We start from the raw sequence: 21231 nt of genomic DNA, 5'->3' as shown, positions 1-21231 counted from the left end.
TTTAAAACTGAACTTAAAAATATATGCATACCTTTTTAACTCTTCCCTTTGTTCTTAACTTTTGCTTAGCTGTACTCATCAGCAAAGCCCAATGATATGACTTAAGTAATTTTTGTTTGTCTTTAATCCAGCATTAATGTACGCTAGCATTTTTGGAAACGTATCTGCAATAATCCAAAGACTCTACTCGGGAACTGCTCGGTACCACATGCAGATGCTGCGAGTGAAGGAGTTCATACGCTTCCATCAGATCCCGAACCCTCTGCGGCAGCGACTGGAGGAATACTTCCAGCATGCATGGACATACACCAATGGCATTGACATGAACATGGTATGTTCTTCTGTTTTTCAGGAAGAGATGCAGAGCAATAGATCAATGCATGAGAAATTAGAAAGTCTTTAGTATTTATAAGCTGTAAAAGTACAAGCTTAAGAAGGTGGATATATACCTCAGTTGCTTACAATCAAGCCACTACATGTTTGGCATATAAACTTTTCACTGCCTAGGTTACTGCCAGGTATATCAGCAATCTGAATCTTCACTGTGTATAGGAAAGCTTGGAAACTGTAGGTGACTTCTGTAAGCTTAAACAGAGTGAAAAAAAAAAGGTATAGGTTTCTTATTTCAGACATAGGTGCTCCAGATTTTTTTTTGTTCTTCACCCTGATTTTCCACTTCCAGTATCAAACAAGACTACCTGTGTTGATATCTACAGAGCTACTTTTCTATAAAACCTGTGGCGATCAATTCTTTTTCCAAATCTTTCCATGTAATCTAGAGCAGGCAGGTTTAGCTGATCTTTTCAAAGAGAAATATTTGAAACATATGATAGTCTGAAAAGTAATTCACTTGCATCCACAACCATGTAATTCTGCTACTAACCATTTAGCCATCCACAGAAACTCATTCCTGGAACTGACAAGGAATAACACTCATATTTTCTGGTTTTGATAAAAAAAGCCCCTGTAATCTCTCCTTCTATAAATACATGACTAGCTAAAAAAGAATAACAATCTGCTAGTGAGCAAAAGTAAACGTCTATATCTCTGTCTTATTTTCTGGAGATAGAAACATTGTTTTCTGAAACTTCAACATCAGTTTGAAGGCACCGAGGGCATTGTACATCCTAAGGACCTCTGAATCTGTGTCTCTGTAGGGATGTTTTCCAGAGGTATTCAGAGCTGCAGATTAGAAACTGCAGAACTCTCCAGAAAGATGTCAAGAAGAAAATCTATACACTTTTGTAACAATTTAACTAGAAATCAACTTGTGAAATTTTGACATACATTCAAACAGCTTTCATGTGATATCTATACATACATTTCTGAATGACTGTCAGAGTACAACATTTTTATGCAGCAAACAGAAAAAAATGGTCTTGATTAAAATCTTTTATAAAGGTGAATCACTGACAATTTGACTTTATGATTACCATTAAGTAAAGCAGATTTTAAAAATACAATAGAAAATTAATGTATTTGGCTTAACCTGCCACTTCCATGTGTCTTCTCCAGAGGGATAATATGTCCAGGGCAGGACAAGGACAATTGTATAAACCTCTGCTGGGGATTACTGCAGTGGAAGGCAGCATCAGTAGCTTCATCCTGTGTGGCACTGAATAGCCATAATTCCTTCTGATGTCAATGGAATTGTGGGGTGCTCAGCACTTCGCAGGATCAGGCCTTTAAGCTGCAGGTGTGTTGAACCTAAGCCTAAAGCAGCTCACTGAATTATTTCTGAAGATATTACCAAGTCGTATATGCCTTAACTAATTCATCGCCACTAATGGATGTACTAAAAACCCCGGTTCGCATGAAATAGTAACTATACCTGGATGTTGTCACCTGAAAAGTTGCATAATTTTGAAACTGGTGTATGGAAATTAGTCTTGGATTTGTCATGAATGTGAAATAACAATTACATGGATTAAATAGCCCATATTCTTCAATATGATTGTGAGGCAGTGTGGAGGATTTGTTTTTAATAAAGTGTGGAAAAACCCTCATGTTTAGTATCTTGTTTCATTGTATTTTATTCCTTATTCTGTTCACAGTTCTATCCCTCAAGTTTTATGTCAATCACTTTATTTCCTTTAAGAGTTTGAATGTATTACACTTAGTACAAGGATAATATAAGAATTGTGTGATTTACATTGTACTTATGAAAGATTTATCTCTTTCCTGTCTGCTTCACACCTAAATACATGGAATAACACCACCCACTGGTAAGAGCAGGAGGTATTTATATCAAATTTAATTCCAGTATAAAGTGTGAAGAATATCCATGTTATCTGTTGGGTTTAGAGCTTGTTCAATGCTTTCTAATTTTAATTGTAACTTTTTTGCATGATGAAGGGGTAGATAGCAAAGGGAAATAATCCAAGCAGAATCAGATGTGGGGCAAAATGGTTACTAAAAATTAGACATTAAAAAAGTTAATCTAACCATGTTTATTAATCACTGTTTTACCCCACAACTCAAGTCATGCTTCTCTACCCAAAAAAGGCCATGTGCATAATGGTTTGCATTAGATAGTTGCTCTGTAGGAATGTCATTGACAAAGTTGTCATGCTGCTGATCATTCTGCATTTTCCTTTGTGTGAATGCTCTTGGTTTACACCATATATGCATGTTAACACAAGCACCAATGATGTTTTCATGGCTATTAGCCATGTGCATATGAGTTGGACTTGCATGTGTTTTTTTACTTAATTTTGCATGAAATATTTGCATTTACAGAACAAAGGACTAGTATTGTCCTCAAACAAATGTGTTTGACTCCTGCCCATGTCTACTCGGAGTTTTTTGTGAATTCTGAAGGCAGAATTTCATCCAATATCTTATTTTTTCTTCATTTCATGACTGAAAGCTGAAAAAAATCAAAAATGTAATCCTCTTTCTCCTTTGAAATATGAAGTGCATAATAATTTACATTATATATATATATATGTACATGCAACATATACACACACACACATATATATATATATATAAATAACATGTTTAAAAAATGCTTTACATTATCTTCAGTAATATATTTAAGAATCCAGGTAAAGCAGAAAATAAAATATAAAAAAGAGATTAAACAGAAACCCTTTTAATCTCCGGAGTAATTGTGCACTAAGACTAAACTTGATTTCCTGAACAAAATTCTACACCTTAGATTGCAAATGAGAAGATAATACTGTATGCTTATTTGAAATGATTAAACTTAAAATCACCTTTAAAGACCTGCAAGTGAAATATGCTGAGACCTTGGTTTTTGTTCATTTACTCCCTTCTGCTCCATTTCTACATATTTTTGATTATATGTCATTACATAATATATTTTGGTTAAAAACTGTTCCACATAATTATGCATGGACTGGATAAACAGGATTTGGGATTTATTTTAATCTGGATAAAAAAATTTGAGTCTATAGAATAAGCATAATTTAAATCATGTCCCTGTGATAGACACTGGCAAAGTCAAATTTACAAAAAAAAAAAAAAAAAAAAAAAAAAAAAAAAAAAAAAAAGATTACATTGCATATTATTTCATGAAAGATGTCACCAGTCCCAAAGATTCCAATTCTTGTAATATTTTTAACTATCCTGGTATAGTTTTCCTATATTCTTTTTGCCTTCTTTTTCCTCTTTCATTCCTATATTATCAGTCCAGCACTGATAATAGCATGCCTAGGATGCTTACCCTAAAAAGATTAGTTATTTAATGTTTGAGATATTTCTTTAAGTTATGCATGTATTTTTACAATCCTGTCCCACCCTTTCTTTCCATGGATCTTCTGTGCATCTGAGTAGCTTTAGTGGTTTATTTTACATTTGAAAAGACTTCGTAGAAGTAACTGAGTGGGACAAGCTGAAAAGTGTTTAGCCCAGTGTAAACATTAATTAAAATCTTGGGTGTGGGACAGGTGTCTTTTTGGTTTGAGTTTTGTCCAATAGCATGAAAGGGGAGAGCAAGTCAGAATTTTTATGAATAAATGTATGATTTCTCCTGCAAGCATCCAAGCAAATGGTTAATTTTACTGTTGTAATAACTGTGTCAGCCACTGTGATCATACAAGTACAGTAGAACCCACACCTACCTTGAACCAACAATTCTATAATAGCAAATAAAGGCCAGGTTCTCCATTGCCTTGAACAGGCTTCTTCTGTAAGAAATTGACCACTGACACCTGGTTGACATCACTACATTTTTTCATTCTTGCTTTTCCTCCCACTGTGATCACTTCTTACAACAAAACCAGTTTTAGCAATAAAACCAGTGCCACCAATATATTTGAAACAGAGGATTAGGGAAGTAAATTAGAATTTCAAAAACAGCAAGGAGAAATTCTTTGTACCATCAAAAGACTAATGCAAATTAGACGTGTTTGGAACAAAACCTAGCAGTAAATTCTTAAACCGAGGGAATATGTAATCATGTAGGGACTTGGTACTGCTATTTGCCTATATGTCAGAACAGAAATCATGACATATAAACCAGCCACAAAGTACCTTATGATTAGCCATAATTGTTTCATTTTCTAAAAAAGGCAACTTTAAAAATGTGATAGCCTCATTTGAATTGAGTTATAGAAAATAAGACCTCATTAAAAAAATATTCTCCAGGATGTCCATCTATTTCTAAATGATCCTTTATCAGTTTCTCAGTGCATTATATTTTGTGGTCTAAAATCTCAAAAACAAGACCAATTAATTTTTCAACTATCATATTTTTTGAAATATACAGATCTGGTCAATCTTCAACTTCAACAGACTTAAAACTTTTCTGTCAGTAAGGGAGACAACAGTTGAAGAAACTGAAATAATTTTCTGTCTGCCTTGTTCAGCAATGTATCGTGTCACAGAGATCACTTTTCAGATTTACTCAGAAACTGTAATAGGTCTGTAGAAGAATGGTCTACTGCAGCTTCACTAATTCTAGCTTAAAGATGTCACACATCTGTGTTGTGGCAATGACTGAAAACAAAAGATCCTGATCTTGATAAGGTTGTCAGGCTTCAATCTCACTGAAAGGTGAATTAGCTCATTATCACATACTGCTTCTCTTCTCTCTCAATTATTGAAACGAAAAGCACTGAACATTAAAAAAAATCATTCTGTACAAAGAGGATTTTTCAGAAATATTTTTTTCTATGTGGAGCCCAAAAGCTTCTGGAGCAGTATTATTGCCAGCTGTGACCTGGTTCTTTCTTTTCTAAATGCTGAAAATGCTTGGAAATGTTTCAACCTGCTACTTACAGAAATAATTAATTTCTGTAATTAATTATCACAGGAATATTGAATAGAAAATTCTAAATTCTTTCTAGAAATAAAATTGCTGAATCACAGAAATGTTTAGCCTAGATGATATTATTCAATTACAATTGAATAACACTATTCAATTGCAATTGAATAACACTATTCTCACACTATTCTCCATCAGAGGAAACAGCTACTGGGGGACAGAGAGCCTAATTCAAAATCTAAGCAGTGCATTTTGTGCGGCTAAAAAGTACAAGGTTAGCCTTAAAATTAGGTGGCTGGCAAAAAGTTGAAAATTAAATACATATGTTATTTCACCAAATATATGAATTAATATTAATTAATTTCACTAATTCTTTCTGAACAAACTAAGAAAAAAGGTTAATAAAAATAAAAGGTTTTAATATAATGTTTACATTTTTTTATTCAAATATTTTGAGAACTTTATTCAGCATTTAGTGATGCCAATGTCAACATAGCCTGAGATCTCTCTTATGAAAGTGAGAACCAAATAGATATTAAGTATATGTGGTCATGGCACAAAGTGAATTTACTCCTGCCTCTTTGTATGTTCAGCTGCTCACATTTTTTGTTGTGTTAATTTTTTGTATGGGTCAGTTTCTCAAACCATTTCACAACGAGAGATCATGACAAGGCAGGAATAATCAGACAAAGTGGAGAAGGACGAGAATTCTCTTTCAGTTTATGCCATCTTAAATTCTCAGATGAACTTGGGAGTGTCCCTTTATCTTTCCCTCTATATGCTGGGCACCTGACACTCATAAAGTCTGACTGGTTCTAGGACAAGAAAGCATTAGTCACTAGTTTCCACACACCCCAAACACAGCACAACACACAAGAACCCTCTTGTGCTCTCTTCAACTGCTGCTTGGTATTTAATGATCCCACCTATATTTCAGCAGAGAAAATGTGCCACAGATTATATGCAGAATTAAAGCAGTATCTTTGATTGTAAGGCTACAAGCACTGGAGAATCTCTCATAGTAGGAAAGGCTGAGAGAGCTGGAACTGCTCAGCCAGATGGGAGAAATGAAGACTCACAGAGAATCACATCAATGTGAACAAATACCTGAAGGGAGGTTGTAAAAAATGCGGAACAAGTTTAATTTCAGTGGTGCCCAGTGACAGGAGCAGAGGTAATGGTCACACACTGAAACTGGAGGCTTTGGCCAAATACAAGGAAACACATATTTACTGTGAGGATAACTAAGCACTGGTAGAAGTTGCCCAGAGAGGTTGTGGCATCTCTGTCCTTGGAGGTATTTGAAAGCCACCTTGACATCACCCTTGCTACCATCTCTAGGTAGACCTCCTTGAGCAGGGAGTATGGACCACATGATCTTTCCAACAAGATCATTTCCAACCGCCATCATTCTGTGGTTTTTTTGGCATGGAATGCGGTATTTCCATGTTTAATGAAAATTATTGCAGCTAATATCCTAGTTTGCTTCAGGTTAAATACTTTCTAAATATTTTCTGTGAGACATATGTCAATACCTGTTCCAGAACTGAGGATCAAAAATCTAAAAATTGTCATGAATTTTATAATTTATCCAAACAAACCAAGATTATCTTTGCCCCAAACAGTTGCTTGTTGCCTGAGATTAAGGCACAAAGATGTGTCCAAATCTGTTGTCACTAATGTGCCTGATAAATGTGTGATACCTTGCTGTCATCCTGAGAAAAGAAATAAATGAAGCTGGACTCCCTCTCCTCATAAAAAGACCATATTCTTCAAGGCAGTAGGAATCATATCCCTACTATCCTCACGAAACAATCACTTATTCTATGTAAAATGTTTTACATCTTTCTGGATGGCATTATCCTCCTCTGTAAGCATGCCACCTAGATAAATCAATGTTACTTGATGTGGAGTAAGTTTTATTCCAAACAGGAAGAGACAACTGAACTTGGATTTGATAACTATCAATGACAGACAACTGGAGCCTGTGGTCACAGCATCTTAACTGATTTTCCTTTACTTTACTTTTTCTTTGTCGAGGGGGGAGGGATAAAGCTGATTTTATGTCTTATTACACGTCTTTTTAAAAATATCTATGTGTATTTCTTGAATTATACATGAGTTCTGATTCCAAACATGATTCTAACCATGAGAATCCAAGATTTTTCTCACCAGGGCCCCGTGGAATCACAGCTGAGAAGATATTGTGTATAACAATAGATATACGTTAGGAAAGAATGGAACAATTGAAACTCAAATCTGTATTTAAATGATTTATTAGGTTTGGGGTTTCATTAAAAATAACATTATTAAACAGCAGTTCTAATTTTATAATTTTCTATTTTTTTATTTTGAATACTGCATGGATGTTTTTCTAATATTTGGTACAGGCAGAGTGTGTACAAATTTGATGTTGATGTTGATTCTCACATTATGACATAATTTTCAAGATCATTTCAGTAATGAAAATCAGAATATGAGAATGAATGTAACAAAAATTTGAGAGTTTGTGTTGGCAAAATGTCTGTACTGCACAGCATAAAACTTAGTCTGGAAACATCAAATTCTGTATTATGTCACCTACTGGACTTAGATTAAACACCTCACTACACACAATGTGTGCAATATGGTAAGCTCTTTTTGGTAATGTAGGTTTTGCCATTGTTTTAACAAATTTATCTTCCAATCAGCTTCTTTCTTGAATTTCTAAGCTTGTATTAATGGAATAATCTCCACTGGAAATCAATATTATTTAGTCTTCCTTTTAGGCATTTTAAAACTGTGATATTAAAGAGTAGATGTCTTTAATCTCTGATGTATAAAACTACTTTAGAGTGTAAGCTCCATGGAGCAGGGACTTTTTAGTCACAGGTGCTTAAAAAGAAGCTGGTATCTTTCAGATGTCATTGACACTTAAATAATTATCAACTGATATGCAATGATTTTAGAACAGTTTCATGACAAATATAAATTAATTATAAAAACAATTGCTTCTATAAGGGAATATCCAAAGTATCTTCAGAAATATAAACCAACACGCATTGTCTGCATGGGTTTTGCTTAATGGTAAAATAAAATCCCTTGAAAATCAGATAAGCAGCTGATGTGAAAAATTAAAACTACTTATTCTACATGTAATCTAAGTGCTCATGACTTCCTAACAATTCAAATACACTTTTCTTGTAAGTACTTCTGAATTCAAAATGCATTTCCTATTTCGTATCCTATAAAAAACTGAGCTCTTCTAAATTGTATTCAGATACATACATAGCAAACAAATTAATTCAAAATAGGTCTTTTATACTCACATGACTAAAGAACAATTTCAAAATAAACACAATTTTTGCTTCTCCTGTTTCATTTGGTGAACGTATTTGTTTCTCAGTTTTTCAGTATCATTGAGCAAATAAGTTCCTACAACCTACAGCCTTTTTATTTCAATATAATTCCATTATGTTACAAAACATAATTGGATACTAAGCTACTTCTAGTTATGTGTTAGATACTGAAAACAGAGTGACGCCACAGAAGCTTTTCATTTATCATATTTTCTTTTGCTTAGTGTTGTTGAATGCTGGCTTTTTCTGATGATGTATAAATTTCATGTGGTAATGCCATAAGGCTCAAAAAATTGTTCTATATATGTGTGTCAAAACACTGTTATTTCACAGCATTGATTTCCATTAGCAATCATAAAAACATTTCAATTCTGTTAAAGCTTCTAATATCTCATTTTTAAAACATAGCTTGGCTTGTGTGGACAGAAGCCTCATATCAGAAATGTGTTCATTTTCACCAGCAAGGGATATGAGTGGTGAATATATTTCTGCAATGAGAGTGAGTGCACAGGATTTTTTTGTGCTGAAGTAAAAATCAATATAGCAACAAGTGAATTCCTTTTTCAATATATCTTTTGTCTGCAGAAATGTTTACAATTTTATATAAAAACAGTGCAGAGGATGAACAAAGATGAAATAATAAACTGATCTGATGTCAGAGACACATCCTGTTCACATATTCATAAGACTTGTAGCAAAAATATGTAGCAGTACATATTTTGCCTTTAGTAATAGGCAACAGTTGTAGCTGTCCCTAGCGAAAGCATATGAGCCAATGACATCACTGACAGCAGGTAGCAGGATATAACAAAGAAAGGTGGTGTGCCATAATGTGTCAGCACGCAGAGTCACTCACAGTACTCCCATGAAATCAGTAGCAGAAATGTTTATAGATTCTAAAAGAATCAAAGGTGTATTATCCTACAGAACTTAGGAGAGCTCACACATAATGACCACGTTGTAAATAACTCCTTTCCTTCTAAACAAAATTAACATGTTGCTATGGTACCCAAGAGGAATCCCATTATTCTACCTCAGGCAAACTCCTATTGTTCTGAGTAAAAGATGAGCAAGGACCACAGCAAGTAGCCCTGTTGTTTGCTGAACAAATCATCTGGCTATGTAAATCTGCACAACATTGTTGTTTCAAAAGTCATGTTGCTTTTCTTCTGATAAAAATTGAAGTCCTACACTTGCAATCAGATTGTATTTAACATGAACATGCTAATAAAATGTCCTGTCTCTGAAAAATATCTGATCTTCTTCAGATAGCTCTCATTTGACAAATATCATGGTTATTTCAGCAAAAACCTCTCTTATAATAAAAGGAAATAGATATATGAGTCCAAGTAAGTAAAATTCAGTCAGGACTTCCCCTTTTCACTGTCTTATTTGTTATTTTACAGCAGTACAGTCATTCATGTACCCTGATACCATTTCTTGCAATGAAATAAATCTTAATAGCACATTTTGTAACCACTATATTGGTTAGTATTTATAGGAGTGTTCACATTGTAAAAGCTTTTCAATATAGACTACACTCTGAATTTGTTGAATTTTAATACTCTTACAACTTTTAGAGCCATGTCTATTTGTAGGTCACTTCTTTCTTTTTGTCCAGGAGGAAAACAAAAATTATATAAAGAACTTCCATAGCATTCGCATGAAATCTTTATTCTTGTCTTTCCAGGTCCTGAAGGGATTTCCAGAGTGCTTACAAGCTGACATTTGTCTACACCTCAACCAAAATTTGCTTCAGAATTGCAAAGCTTTCCGGGGGGCCAGTAAAGGCTGTCTTCGAGCTTTGGCTATGAAATTTAAGACAACACATGCACCTCCTGGAGACACTTTAGTGCACTGTGGAGATGTTCTCACTGCTCTTTATTTTGTGTCAAGAGGCTCCATTGAAATCCTTAAGAGTGACATTGTTGTAGCCATTCTTGGTAAGTACATTATTACAAGACATATTATAAGAGTCAGATTTTCAAAAAATATATTTATTGCTGTTCCTGGGACAGGAAATTTGTAAATATTTACTAACTATGTTTTTTAAATTAAGCAAAGAAATAATTTAAGAAGGAAAATCTACATTACTGCAATAATTCATGTGCACCAAAGAGCCCACATCTTTGGATTTCTAAAGATTTATCTTTAGTCACATTAATGCCTAGGTAAAAGATAAGCTGCGAGTTGAGGCAAGCAGATTTCCAATTATTCCAGTTCTGATTATACTGCAAGATTTAAAGTCAAGACCACTCTGTTCTTAAACAGTGATGAAGGTATTGAGACACATAGATTCCTCTATTTGCTAACTGGAGCAATCTACTCTGGGCATTCAAAATGTCTTCTAGAGATTTTCAGAAATATCTGTTTCTGCCCACTAGGCATAAAGGAAAGGAAGAGAATAACAAATAAATTTTATCTAGAAGTAATGACACCAGTGTTTCCTCTATATGTCTTATTAACACATTCTTGTTTGTATAGCATGATGACTTTTCTTTCCTAACAAAGTTGGCTCAGGACAATGCTCAAGTCTAGCTGGGAGCTCACCTGCAGCTGGTTAGCTATAGCAATATGAAAAGTAACATAACTAAAACCTTACATAATGTGACTACAGATTTGTTTCTCCAATGTTATATTAGATAATAAGAATGCAAAGAATAATTGAGTAGATGACTAAGGATTTTGATGTACAGAAGACTATACCATCTGTAATATCATTTATATGTTGTCTTTCCATTAATTGGCCACTGCAGGAACTTACACTCAGAAAAGCAGCTGAAGCAAGATGTGGACTGGGGGCAGCATGTTGCTGTACTTTGACTGATTATTCTGTTTATACTTTGCAGGGTGGGTATATGAGCAGAACAAAGGTGTGCCTAAAGCAATCCTTCCCTAGGTTTAGATAGTGTCATCAAGATAATTTATCATCTCATGCTGTTGCAGCTCATCAGCTGGGCCAGCTATAGGCACAAAGAAAGTAGGGAGCATGCAAGTATAACACTGTTAGGTTTTTACTTAACTGTGTAAGAGTCTTGCCCTGATTATGAGCAGTGTGGTTCATCAAGGAATTCATCTCTCACATCAAAAACATATACATTTCTGCTGCATCCAGAATAAACTGAGCCCGCATCTGTTGCGTGATCCATGAGGTACGAATTTGCCTATAGCTGGCTCCAGTGAAAGAGTTGCTGGTATTTTGAAGAATCTACAGAAAAAGATAGAGGATATAAAGGAAAATTACTCTGCATTGAAATCACTCAGAAACCTAACAGTTTATCAATAATTAGCCAAATATTTTCAGTTAATTCCTCTTTCTGAAAAACCTACACGCAAAAATGGACATAAAAACTACTCAGTGCTTTGTGCTGTGGACAACAGAGTAGTCCTACAGAGGTAGCATGGATGAAATTTTCACGTTTAACAACTATTTCAGCATCATCAAAGAAATCAAAGTGTTCTGAGAAATGGGTTTCTCCCCAGTTTTCCTCAAATCATCAGCACTGACTGATGTGGATGAGTTAAGTTTCTTTAATACTGATCTGATGGCAGTAATTCTTCATCTAGTACCTCGATAACAGAAGGTCTCTGAAATCTATCTGTTTTGGCTTTGCAGACAAGATATAAAAGTACTACAACCATGTCAATACTCTTTTGTATGCCTTGAATAAGGGCCTCTGAATTCATAAACATCTAGGGCAGGAGTATGTTGTCAAACCCTCGTTTTTTCTTTGTTTCCTGTTACATTTCATATCTTTGACAATCTGTTATATCTAATGAACTGTATTTTATGAAATAAAAACAATGGGTTTTGCGCTGAATATATGAAGAGATGAAAATGGCAGTTTATTTCCATATTTAATCACCTTTATTGTTAAAAATGTGTGCTTTATTTCCAGAATAAAATTATCTTGCTTCAGTTTCTTTCCATTGGTTCTTCCTATGCTTTCCTTCTTATACTCTAGAGACATTCAATATGAAGTAATTTTTCCACTCTAAAGAGGAAAAATTATATACAATATAATCAGGTTATCTCTTAATTTTCCCATGTTCAAGATCCTTACTATAAATCAGCCCTTAATTTACCTTTTGCGTTTCTTAGCTGCAGTTTTCAACTTATTAAAAAAAAGAAAAACCAGAACTGCCCTTAGTAACCCAATGTGAAAGGCACAAATGTTTAACAGAGACAAAAAATCACCACTGTATTCTTTTGTACCTCTCTGTTTCTTCTTTGCCATGATCACTATTCTTTTCCACAAGTGTTTTCTTAGTGCCTCCCCAACCCCATTTTGCAAGTAACCCTGAAACCCTTAGTGTAGAGTATGTTTTCACTGGTTTATGGCTGCAGCTGCTTTGCATTGATCTTAACAAACACCTATTGCAAATGTGTCAACATTGATTGGAAGAATTGTAATGGTATCAAAACAGAGGCAGACATGTTTAAAGAGCTTGTTCAAAAGAACTGCATCTTAGAAGCTCTGCATTCCCTCTAAAAATATAAAAACAAAGTAATTTTCTTCTAAAATATATTTCAAGTACAGTCAGTTCCTTCATATAATTCTCAACAAAGTGATATTACAGGCAGACAAGTCCTGTACTGGACTGGACAATAGAAATTTCATCTTTGCTGTCATAATACAATCGAAATTACCAAATAATGCTTCTAGAAGAAAAGACAAAGGAACCTACTCAAATCATGTTGTTTTGATGAAACTGAAGAAAAATTGTGATGAAACGCTCACTTAGTCCAGTTACATGTGTTTTCATTGATCTTAATAATTTCACTTTTAATACTTAATAATACTGCTTTTCCTTTATATATGTGCAATGGGAATCTGACTGTATCACTTCATGTAACACCAAGTATTCTACGCCTCTGTGATAAAGAAATACATCAGTCAATGTAATGGCTTCTTCATGTTTAAAATAATAACCTCTGTTTAATTCTCTTTCTGCAGGGAAAAATGATATTTTTGGAGAGATGGTACATCTTTATGCAAAACCAGGAAAGTCAAATGCAGATGTGAGAGCTTTAACTTACTGTGACTTACATAAGATCCAGAGAGAAGATCTACTAGAAGTTTTGGATATGTACCCTGAATTTTCTGATCTCTTCCTCACCAATCTGGAGCTAACTTTTAATCTGAGAGATGAAACCACAAAGGTACATATAATAAGTAATTTTTCTTTCTTAATATTGGGCCAAATTTGTCCCATAGTAACAAAACTTGAAAATAGCATTTAAAAAACTAAGGTTAACAAAATTAAAAGCTGAAATCCTGTATTAAAAAAATATACTCTCCTGATTGCTTCTACTGAAATCAGTTAAACTCAGCAGAAGTCAATGAAATTATTCAGATGATGTTAATCTAACAGGATTTGGTTCTATATTTAAATAGTATTAAGGCTTCACCCAGGGGAATTTTGTTAAAGCCATGGAAAATATGGTTTTATTAGATGACTATAGCCTAGGTCACCACAAGGGGTACTTTTGACACTAAATGTAATTGTACATCCATAAAATAAGGATAAATCAGATTATCCAGATTCCTTCTGTGTCTAGCAATAGAAAATATTTAATTGCCTTTCAAATATGAACTGTTAATTCCCTTATCTTGGCATGCACTCTACCTCCTAGGGGACTAAAAACTTGCAAGGTACTTTTCAGCTTTGCTCAGTCTTCATATTTGCAGGCATTTCTTGGTCTCTTTTTCCCACAGTGACTGTCCTAAGTGTTCCCTTTTGCACAAATTAGATCTTCAGGAAAGTCAAAATATTACCAGTGTTTCCTAATTTCAGACTGACAGGGTTACTCTGACTTGGGAAAGCAAGTGGACATTTGACCAAAGGGGGAGTGGGGAAATTCTCTTTTGTGCTGCTGAGGCTAAAGGCTTCCCCAGAAGATTGTAGGAACCCCAGCCCTGTCCACCAGGCAGGGACTACACTGCCCACAGAATGACTGGTTTACATTTAATTATTTCTGAGATAATGCCATTTTGTGGCTTCCTAAAAGAAAAACAGAGATTCAGTGAAAAGGATCTAACCTAATTTGGCCTCAAAGGCCTTCTAAGAAAAAAGGAGAAAAAGAACACTAAGTTTTGGGCTGTAAATCATAGGGACATCTTTGCTATTCAGGTGTGGATTCTTATTTTTTAAAAAAAAAATTTAAAAATACAGCTTCTAACAAGGAATGTCACTTCTTTCTATTATGACCATTTTTTTATAAAATATCATTCTGAAAATAAAAGACCAATTATATTCTTTTTTTCAGTCATGCCGTTGTATGTATTGAAAAGGTCATAATTATTAATTATATGTAAAACACAACACAAAGAATGTATAGTCTAGTGATAAATTTAAGTTAAAACTGAACATCCATATATTTGAAAAATTTCTTGAGGATAATTTCACATTAATGATTTAAGTCTGAGTAATTATATCTTCAATTACGTTGTCTATTGCAATCCAGAAACTCATCCCCCAAAAGAATGCTTCTGCTTCAACTTCTGCTCCTGCCCTCTTGTTTGTATGAAAGTACCTTTTTCTTCCTGCAGTTATTCCACCAGTGGGCCACCACTGAAGCATATTACTTGCCAGGTTTAAAGTGAAGGGAAAGAGAAAGATGTAAACGCTTCCCAGCTCCCCTCTGCCCTTCTCCCACATGCAAATCTGCTTACTTGTGTGGTATGGGAAACCTCACTAGCACAGGGAATGGAAGTAGGTTGAAGCCAATGCCATGGGTATGTACACAAAGAGCAAAACTGGTGTTATATGTGCTAATTTGTAAATATGTTAAAGTAGAAAAAACAAGAGTTAAATGCATATTTTACCTACTGGTAAAAAAAGCACTGCAATCTTCTTAAGATGGATAGAAAAAACCAACATTGTGTTCTGGTACAGAAATAAGTATCTGAATGCTCTATATCTGATAAAGAGGAAGGGAGGGTCTAGAAAAATAAAATAATGAAGTAAAGTGCCTGATGCTTGTTAGGCTTATATTTATTGTAAAATATAACCTTTATAATCACTGCAAACTGTAACCTTTATAAATAATTACCATCAGTTAAATATAAATATAATTGCAATTAATTACCACTTTACTTCTTGAAATAGTATATATTTTCTGTTAGAGGTTATTTAATTTTTTTCATTAGTTTGTCTAAGGCTATGTAAACCAGATCTGTGCAAGTTCAGAGAAGTTGATAGCACATGAACACATGTATTTCCATGTAAACTTATTATCAGTATAATTTTATTTCATCAGTAGGTGATGACAGTGTTGGTTTTCTCAATTTGCATAAACTTTTTTAATGTTAGCCCTGGGCAATTCCATTCATTAGCCAGTGATGGAGAGGCAGATGCAGACTGACTTTAATATTGCCTTTTTTAAAGCTTGAACATGATTAACAGTCAATCACCTATTGCAAATCTGCCCTCTTTAGATTGGACTAATCTGTCATTTTGTTTCATATTTCATTTATCAAGTCTGACCTCGTAATAAGATCACAAACTACCAATGATACTGATGGAGAGAACTGCAAACTACGAAGACGGAAATTGTCCTTCCAAAGTGAAATAGAGAAAGGTAATTAACTTCATTTCTTACATGAGACAGTACCGCCTCATTATTCATTGGCATTTCACTTGGTATTGCTGGGTACATTAGGGTCCCTTGTTGGCTGTTCCTGGGGCAGCCCTTGAGAATCCAGCTGGGCAGCAAAACTTCTCTGTGCATTAACCCCTACATGCTTATGTATAACTAGAAGAGATAAATCTCACACTTCCATGATTTCACATCTGTCTGTGAAGAGCTGTTCCAACATTACCTTATTGCCTTTAAGGCATGCATATACATATGTATATTATCTCTTAATATCTATTTTCTGAGACGCCATGTTTTAAACTGAAAAACCTACTACTACAACCTAAACTGTTTAGGTGAACAACCTAGTCTGTAGATTATTTTATCTCCTCAGCAAAGTGCTCTGTTAAACTTGCTGCTAGATAGTGTTTCTCCCTGGAATTGAAATATTTTAAAAATGTAAAATTTAAAATATTTCAGGACACTTTAGATTCACCATAGTCTGATTTTGATCCATATGGTAATGTGTAAAATGTTGTTCTGGCAAAAATTTAGGTAATATTTTATATGCTTATGTTCACATTAGCAGCTTTTGAGAGTAAACCTAATGAAGGAAAATTCAGTGAAACATAAAGCTTTTTTACTTTTTTATGTGAAAAAAAACCTTTTTTATTCAGTACTGCTAAATACCAGGAACTGTAGATAGTAGATCTGGTCAGACAGCAACAGTCATGAAGACAGCTAAGCTGATATTCATGGATTTTCATTTTTATGTAGGGAAAACACAATTCCTTGAATACCATTGCACTTTTATGGTTGAATGGTTTGTCTGACAAATTACTCTTTCTGTTACGCCTGTCTTTCACAATCCACAGTTAAACTTCAGTCCTAAATGCAGCATAACACCAATTTATAGAGTAGCAGAGTAGCTGATAATAAATGGCAACAGTTTAAATATCCATAGCAGATATAATGCTGAATGAAGAGACTCTTATCCAGAGTGTGGCTATTCAGAACAATGACATTCCTGTTCGATCAAAGAAGCATCTTTAGGGCAGGAAGCCAAGACTGACAACAAATCTGTCAGGAAAATGTCCCCATGAAATATTCAATCTGCTCTTCACAAAGAATCTGTTGACAGAAATACTTTGCCTGACTAACCTTCACATTTCTTATGAGAAAACATATGCTGCTACCTAGACAAGATGGAAGTGATCTTTTATGTTGTGCCTGCTGTAGAATTACAAATAGGCTACTCAGGTGTCAGTGAGGTTCCAAGACCCCTAGGCTTTTATGGTTCTTGCCCAGTCAATTACATTGAATTGAAACATTTACTCTTTGAAACATTTATTTGCATTACTTTTGAAAGAATATAATTTCTCACACTTTTGTCTCTGAAAAAAATGCTTGCATCATTGGGGAAGAAGAGGCAAGACTGGCAGGCTCCTTAGCCCTGGCAAGTGATTGTACAGCACCTGGTAATATCTGGGTTAGGCAGAAGTGAGGTACATTGGAAGTCCATCTGAGGAGAAGAGAAAACAAGTAGGAGTCCTTTGCCAAGTACTGAGTATACTTTTGGTCCAGTGGCTTACTGCCCCTCTCTGGTCTCTTTTCAGATTCTCTACGTGTTCCCATGGCCACAGCAGACACCTCATAGTCATAGATCTTCAGTGTTACTTTTCTGTGGCATTTCCCACATCCTCTTTGAGGTTGTAAAGTAGGTTCTACTAGAGGTACTGCTGGTTTTTAAAGTAATGTTCTATTGATTTCAACCCTTTATATATAGGAGGGAGTGGCATCTTATTTTGATCCAGCATAGTCAGTCTATAATGATAAATATTTGGAGATGATCCTGCAGAATTTTTCAGAACTGGAGGAGAAAAGACAGTTTCTGAACAAACAGCTGGAAAATGCATTTCTGGCCACAGTTTGCCAAAAGGTAAAAAAATACGTGTTGTATGAAAATCATATTTTGATTTCAGAACTACAGTTTGAACAGGATAGAGACTCCCAGAATTCTTACTGTTATATTTTGATATTTTATTTTGCAAATAGAGGCGTGCTTGGTAAATGCTCTTCTTACTAGCATTCTTTACTTTCAGCTGTTGACCTACTAGCATATTATGCAGCTTGAAATTTTATTTTTCCCATCTTTAGTGTGATCATGATGTTTTCTCTGTTTCGGAGTGCTAAAAATGGGATTGTGTTATCTCAGCCTTTAGTTCATGCTAGCCTGATTTGGACCTTGTTTCCATGGTAACTCTTCCTGCACAAGTTTTATCAGGGGTTAAACAAAATCAACACAGCTCTCTTTTATGCATCTGTAGTTAGTATCCCTGGTTCTTCAATTTCACACAAGATCATGTCACTCCACATATACATAATTCCACCATTTCTATCCTCTGTCAACAGAAACTGATCTTAACTAGTAAGGCTTATAAGGGCTCTGTCACAGTGTGATTTTAGAGGCTACAAGACTATTTGAGGGACCACCTTGTTCTCTGACTTCTAGAATCAGTTGCAGTTTCAGAAGAGGTCCCCTGCAAGAATTAATGTACACACTACATAGCTTACACTTGCTCCCACCCTAAAGAAGTTTACTGTATGTCTTTCAGAATAATGGATGGTACTTCTTGCACAGGTGCAGGTGCAGACTTAGCCAGTTGCCATAGATCCTTGACAGTCAGCCAAGATACTCTGAGACTGCTTAAAATTAGCAGCATTCCTGCCTGGCAGTTCCAAACAAAGCTCTCAGCTGGGTTTGCAAGTTAGCCTTCTGCTAAAAAGTTTGTCACAATGAGCTGCACCATCTATACTCAATTGTCATTTTTAGCAGTGCAGAATACAATTTTTTTCTTGCCCATTTCTCATTTACTTCTAGCAGTTCTGTGTGAGTCAGCTAATTTCAAGGGAAATACATTCAGTCAAGAACTTTCTTTTTCTCTGCTAGTTCTGAGTGCAGTTCTATTATCCCATGCTGAATAGGGCATTTCTAGAGTTGTTTACATCAATATAAAATCCAATATATGGGTGGAAAATGCACAGTGTACGGAGACTCACTGAAAGCCTGAAAACTTGGGGCTTTGAAAGGACTGTTCTGAAGTTTAAGCAATACCATTTTTGTAGCAACTTTTTAAACTTTTTGTTAATGTTGGCTCTAAAATCTTAACCTTCTTGGGACTGTTCTAGTGGCAGCTGACCCAGGAAACTTATACAAAGAAAACTTTAGTTCCATGGATGTGATTTTAAGTGATCACAAAGTTCTCACAGATTCTTGTGTACGCTGGGGTTTGCATTTGCCCACTTCAACAGAGATTGTAACAATCAAGTGAGATATCAAATACATTTTGTTTCATTATTAAAATATTATTTACTAGTAAACTCATGTATTGCTTAATTTGAAGAGTTATGTTTCCTGATCAGACTTTTCAAAAAGTGTCTACTGATCAATTCTCAAAGTAAGCACAAAAGCCAGAATTCTAAAAAACTTCTAACTGAATCTTGATTAATGTAACTATCTTAAGTGTTCATTGCTTGTAGGTGTTTTTCAGGCTAAGAAGCCAAGCCATATTAACACAGCTTTATTACACAAGGTATCTAGAGGCCATTTGATAATCCCATAACCTATCTTGATTTAGATATAGAAGACAAGGAAACGTTTCAGGAACTGATTCTCCTGTCAGAAACTATGGAGTACTAAGAGAATGGAGAAACACCCCCTGACCTGTTCTTTCCCATTATGGTCCCCTCCCTCAGCTTACTTATCTAAATGCTTACTTTATTAATAGGTACTCAGCCAAACACTGTGCCATGCTCCCAGAAAGAAAGTCAGGTAAGAATGTGGGTAAAAATTGAGGCTCTTACTTAACTGTGTAAAACTGTTAGTATTTTGCTGATGAAGTTGGCCTGGGCTTAATTAGCAAAGAGTTTCTAATATTCCACTGGAGTGCTAGGTCATTAAATGGCCAGGAAACAACTAATGTGTTGGCAGGCATCATATGGCTGGAAACAAGACTTCATGTCCCCAGAATCTTACTTAATATTGAAACCCCTAGCAAAAAAGTACCTGGTCATCAGAGAGCCCACCAGTGCAGTGTTCCATCTGCTCCTATTAGTGGTACTGCTGTTATCACAGTGCCTAGATGCCACCTCAGGGAGCTTCCACAGAAGAGTCTTGTTCCCAGGAGTCACTCCCAAAGAGGCTGTTTCCAAAGGCCAAATCTGATCGAGATATTGTGTGCAGTCACACATATCCATAGCTATCCTTTGAAAATAAATAGTAATAATAGTACTGTGGTGAAAGCTGAATCTCTTGTAAAAGAGAAGGGAATTCTAAATTTGATAAGAGAATTGTTTTTATCTATGCCCTGAATCCATTCTGAGGTGCATTGCTATAATTCTATCTATTTTAATTTTATCTATGCCCTGAATCCATTCTGAGGTGCATTGCTATAATTCTTTGTTTCTGATTGTTTTTTCACATAGCATTATTTCTTGAAATATAAACTAATAATTGTCCTTCTAATGTTATCTGATTACCATTAAGGTTGATACAAAAAGAGACAAAACAAAAAAAATGGAGATGGAGGGCTGTCACTCCATCCCTAATATGCCAATGTACTGAAAATGGCACAAAATAATACATGAAAGATTTCATATTCCCTTGACCTTTGAAATTCTTGGCTTTTTTAATGTGTCTCAAATTTGGTTATTCAAAAACTAGCTCTTTTCTAAGCTCTTGTAAAAATAGGGACATAGATCCTTATGGAAAAGGATCAGGCCATCATGGTGGGGGGGGGGGGGGGTTAGTACCTTCTGCTGTTCCCTATTTCCAAAATCATCCAAACTTTCACGGCTCAAAGACAAAACATGGCAAAGGACAGATTAACTTACCAAACACTCACAAGGAGTGCTGATACAGAACAGTAATTTGAACTCTCTGCAGTACAGTTCATTTCCTCCACCATCACTATTGAATCTACTGGAAACTTTCAGCAAACTTGCCAGAAATTCTGTAACAATGGAATAGCTTAATCTATTATATCCACCCATAGTAGACTTATGATCTCCCAAATGAT

General features: G+C 35.0%; 1 protein-coding gene across 2 annotated transcripts in view; it reads left to right on the top strand.

Annotated features, from left to right (window-relative positions):
• The window catches only part of KCNH7 (potassium voltage-gated channel subfamily H member 7), a 211240-nt gene that overhangs the window by 174228 nt on the left and 15781 nt on the right, over nt 1–21231 (top strand). For both annotated transcript variants that reach the window (XM_068195687.1, XM_068195688.1), the window contains 4 exons: nt 132–331; nt 10262–10514; nt 13530–13735; nt 16057–16156. In XM_068195687.1, the coding sequence (XP_068051788.1) occupies nt 132–331; nt 10262–10514; nt 13530–13735; nt 16057–16156 (759 nt within the window). The remainder of the gene's footprint in view (nt 1–131; nt 332–10261; nt 10515–13529; nt 13736–16056; nt 16157–21231) is intronic.

The sequence above is a fragment of the Anomalospiza imberbis genome, chromosome 7, assembly GCF_031753505.1.
Source record: "Anomalospiza imberbis isolate Cuckoo-Finch-1a 21T00152 chromosome 7, ASM3175350v1, whole genome shotgun sequence".
Taxonomy (NCBI): Eukaryota; Metazoa; Chordata; class Aves; order Passeriformes; family Viduidae; genus Anomalospiza; species Anomalospiza imberbis.
The sequence above is the reverse complement of the archived record's forward strand: the minus strand, read 5'-3'. Positions and strand labels throughout refer to the sequence as shown.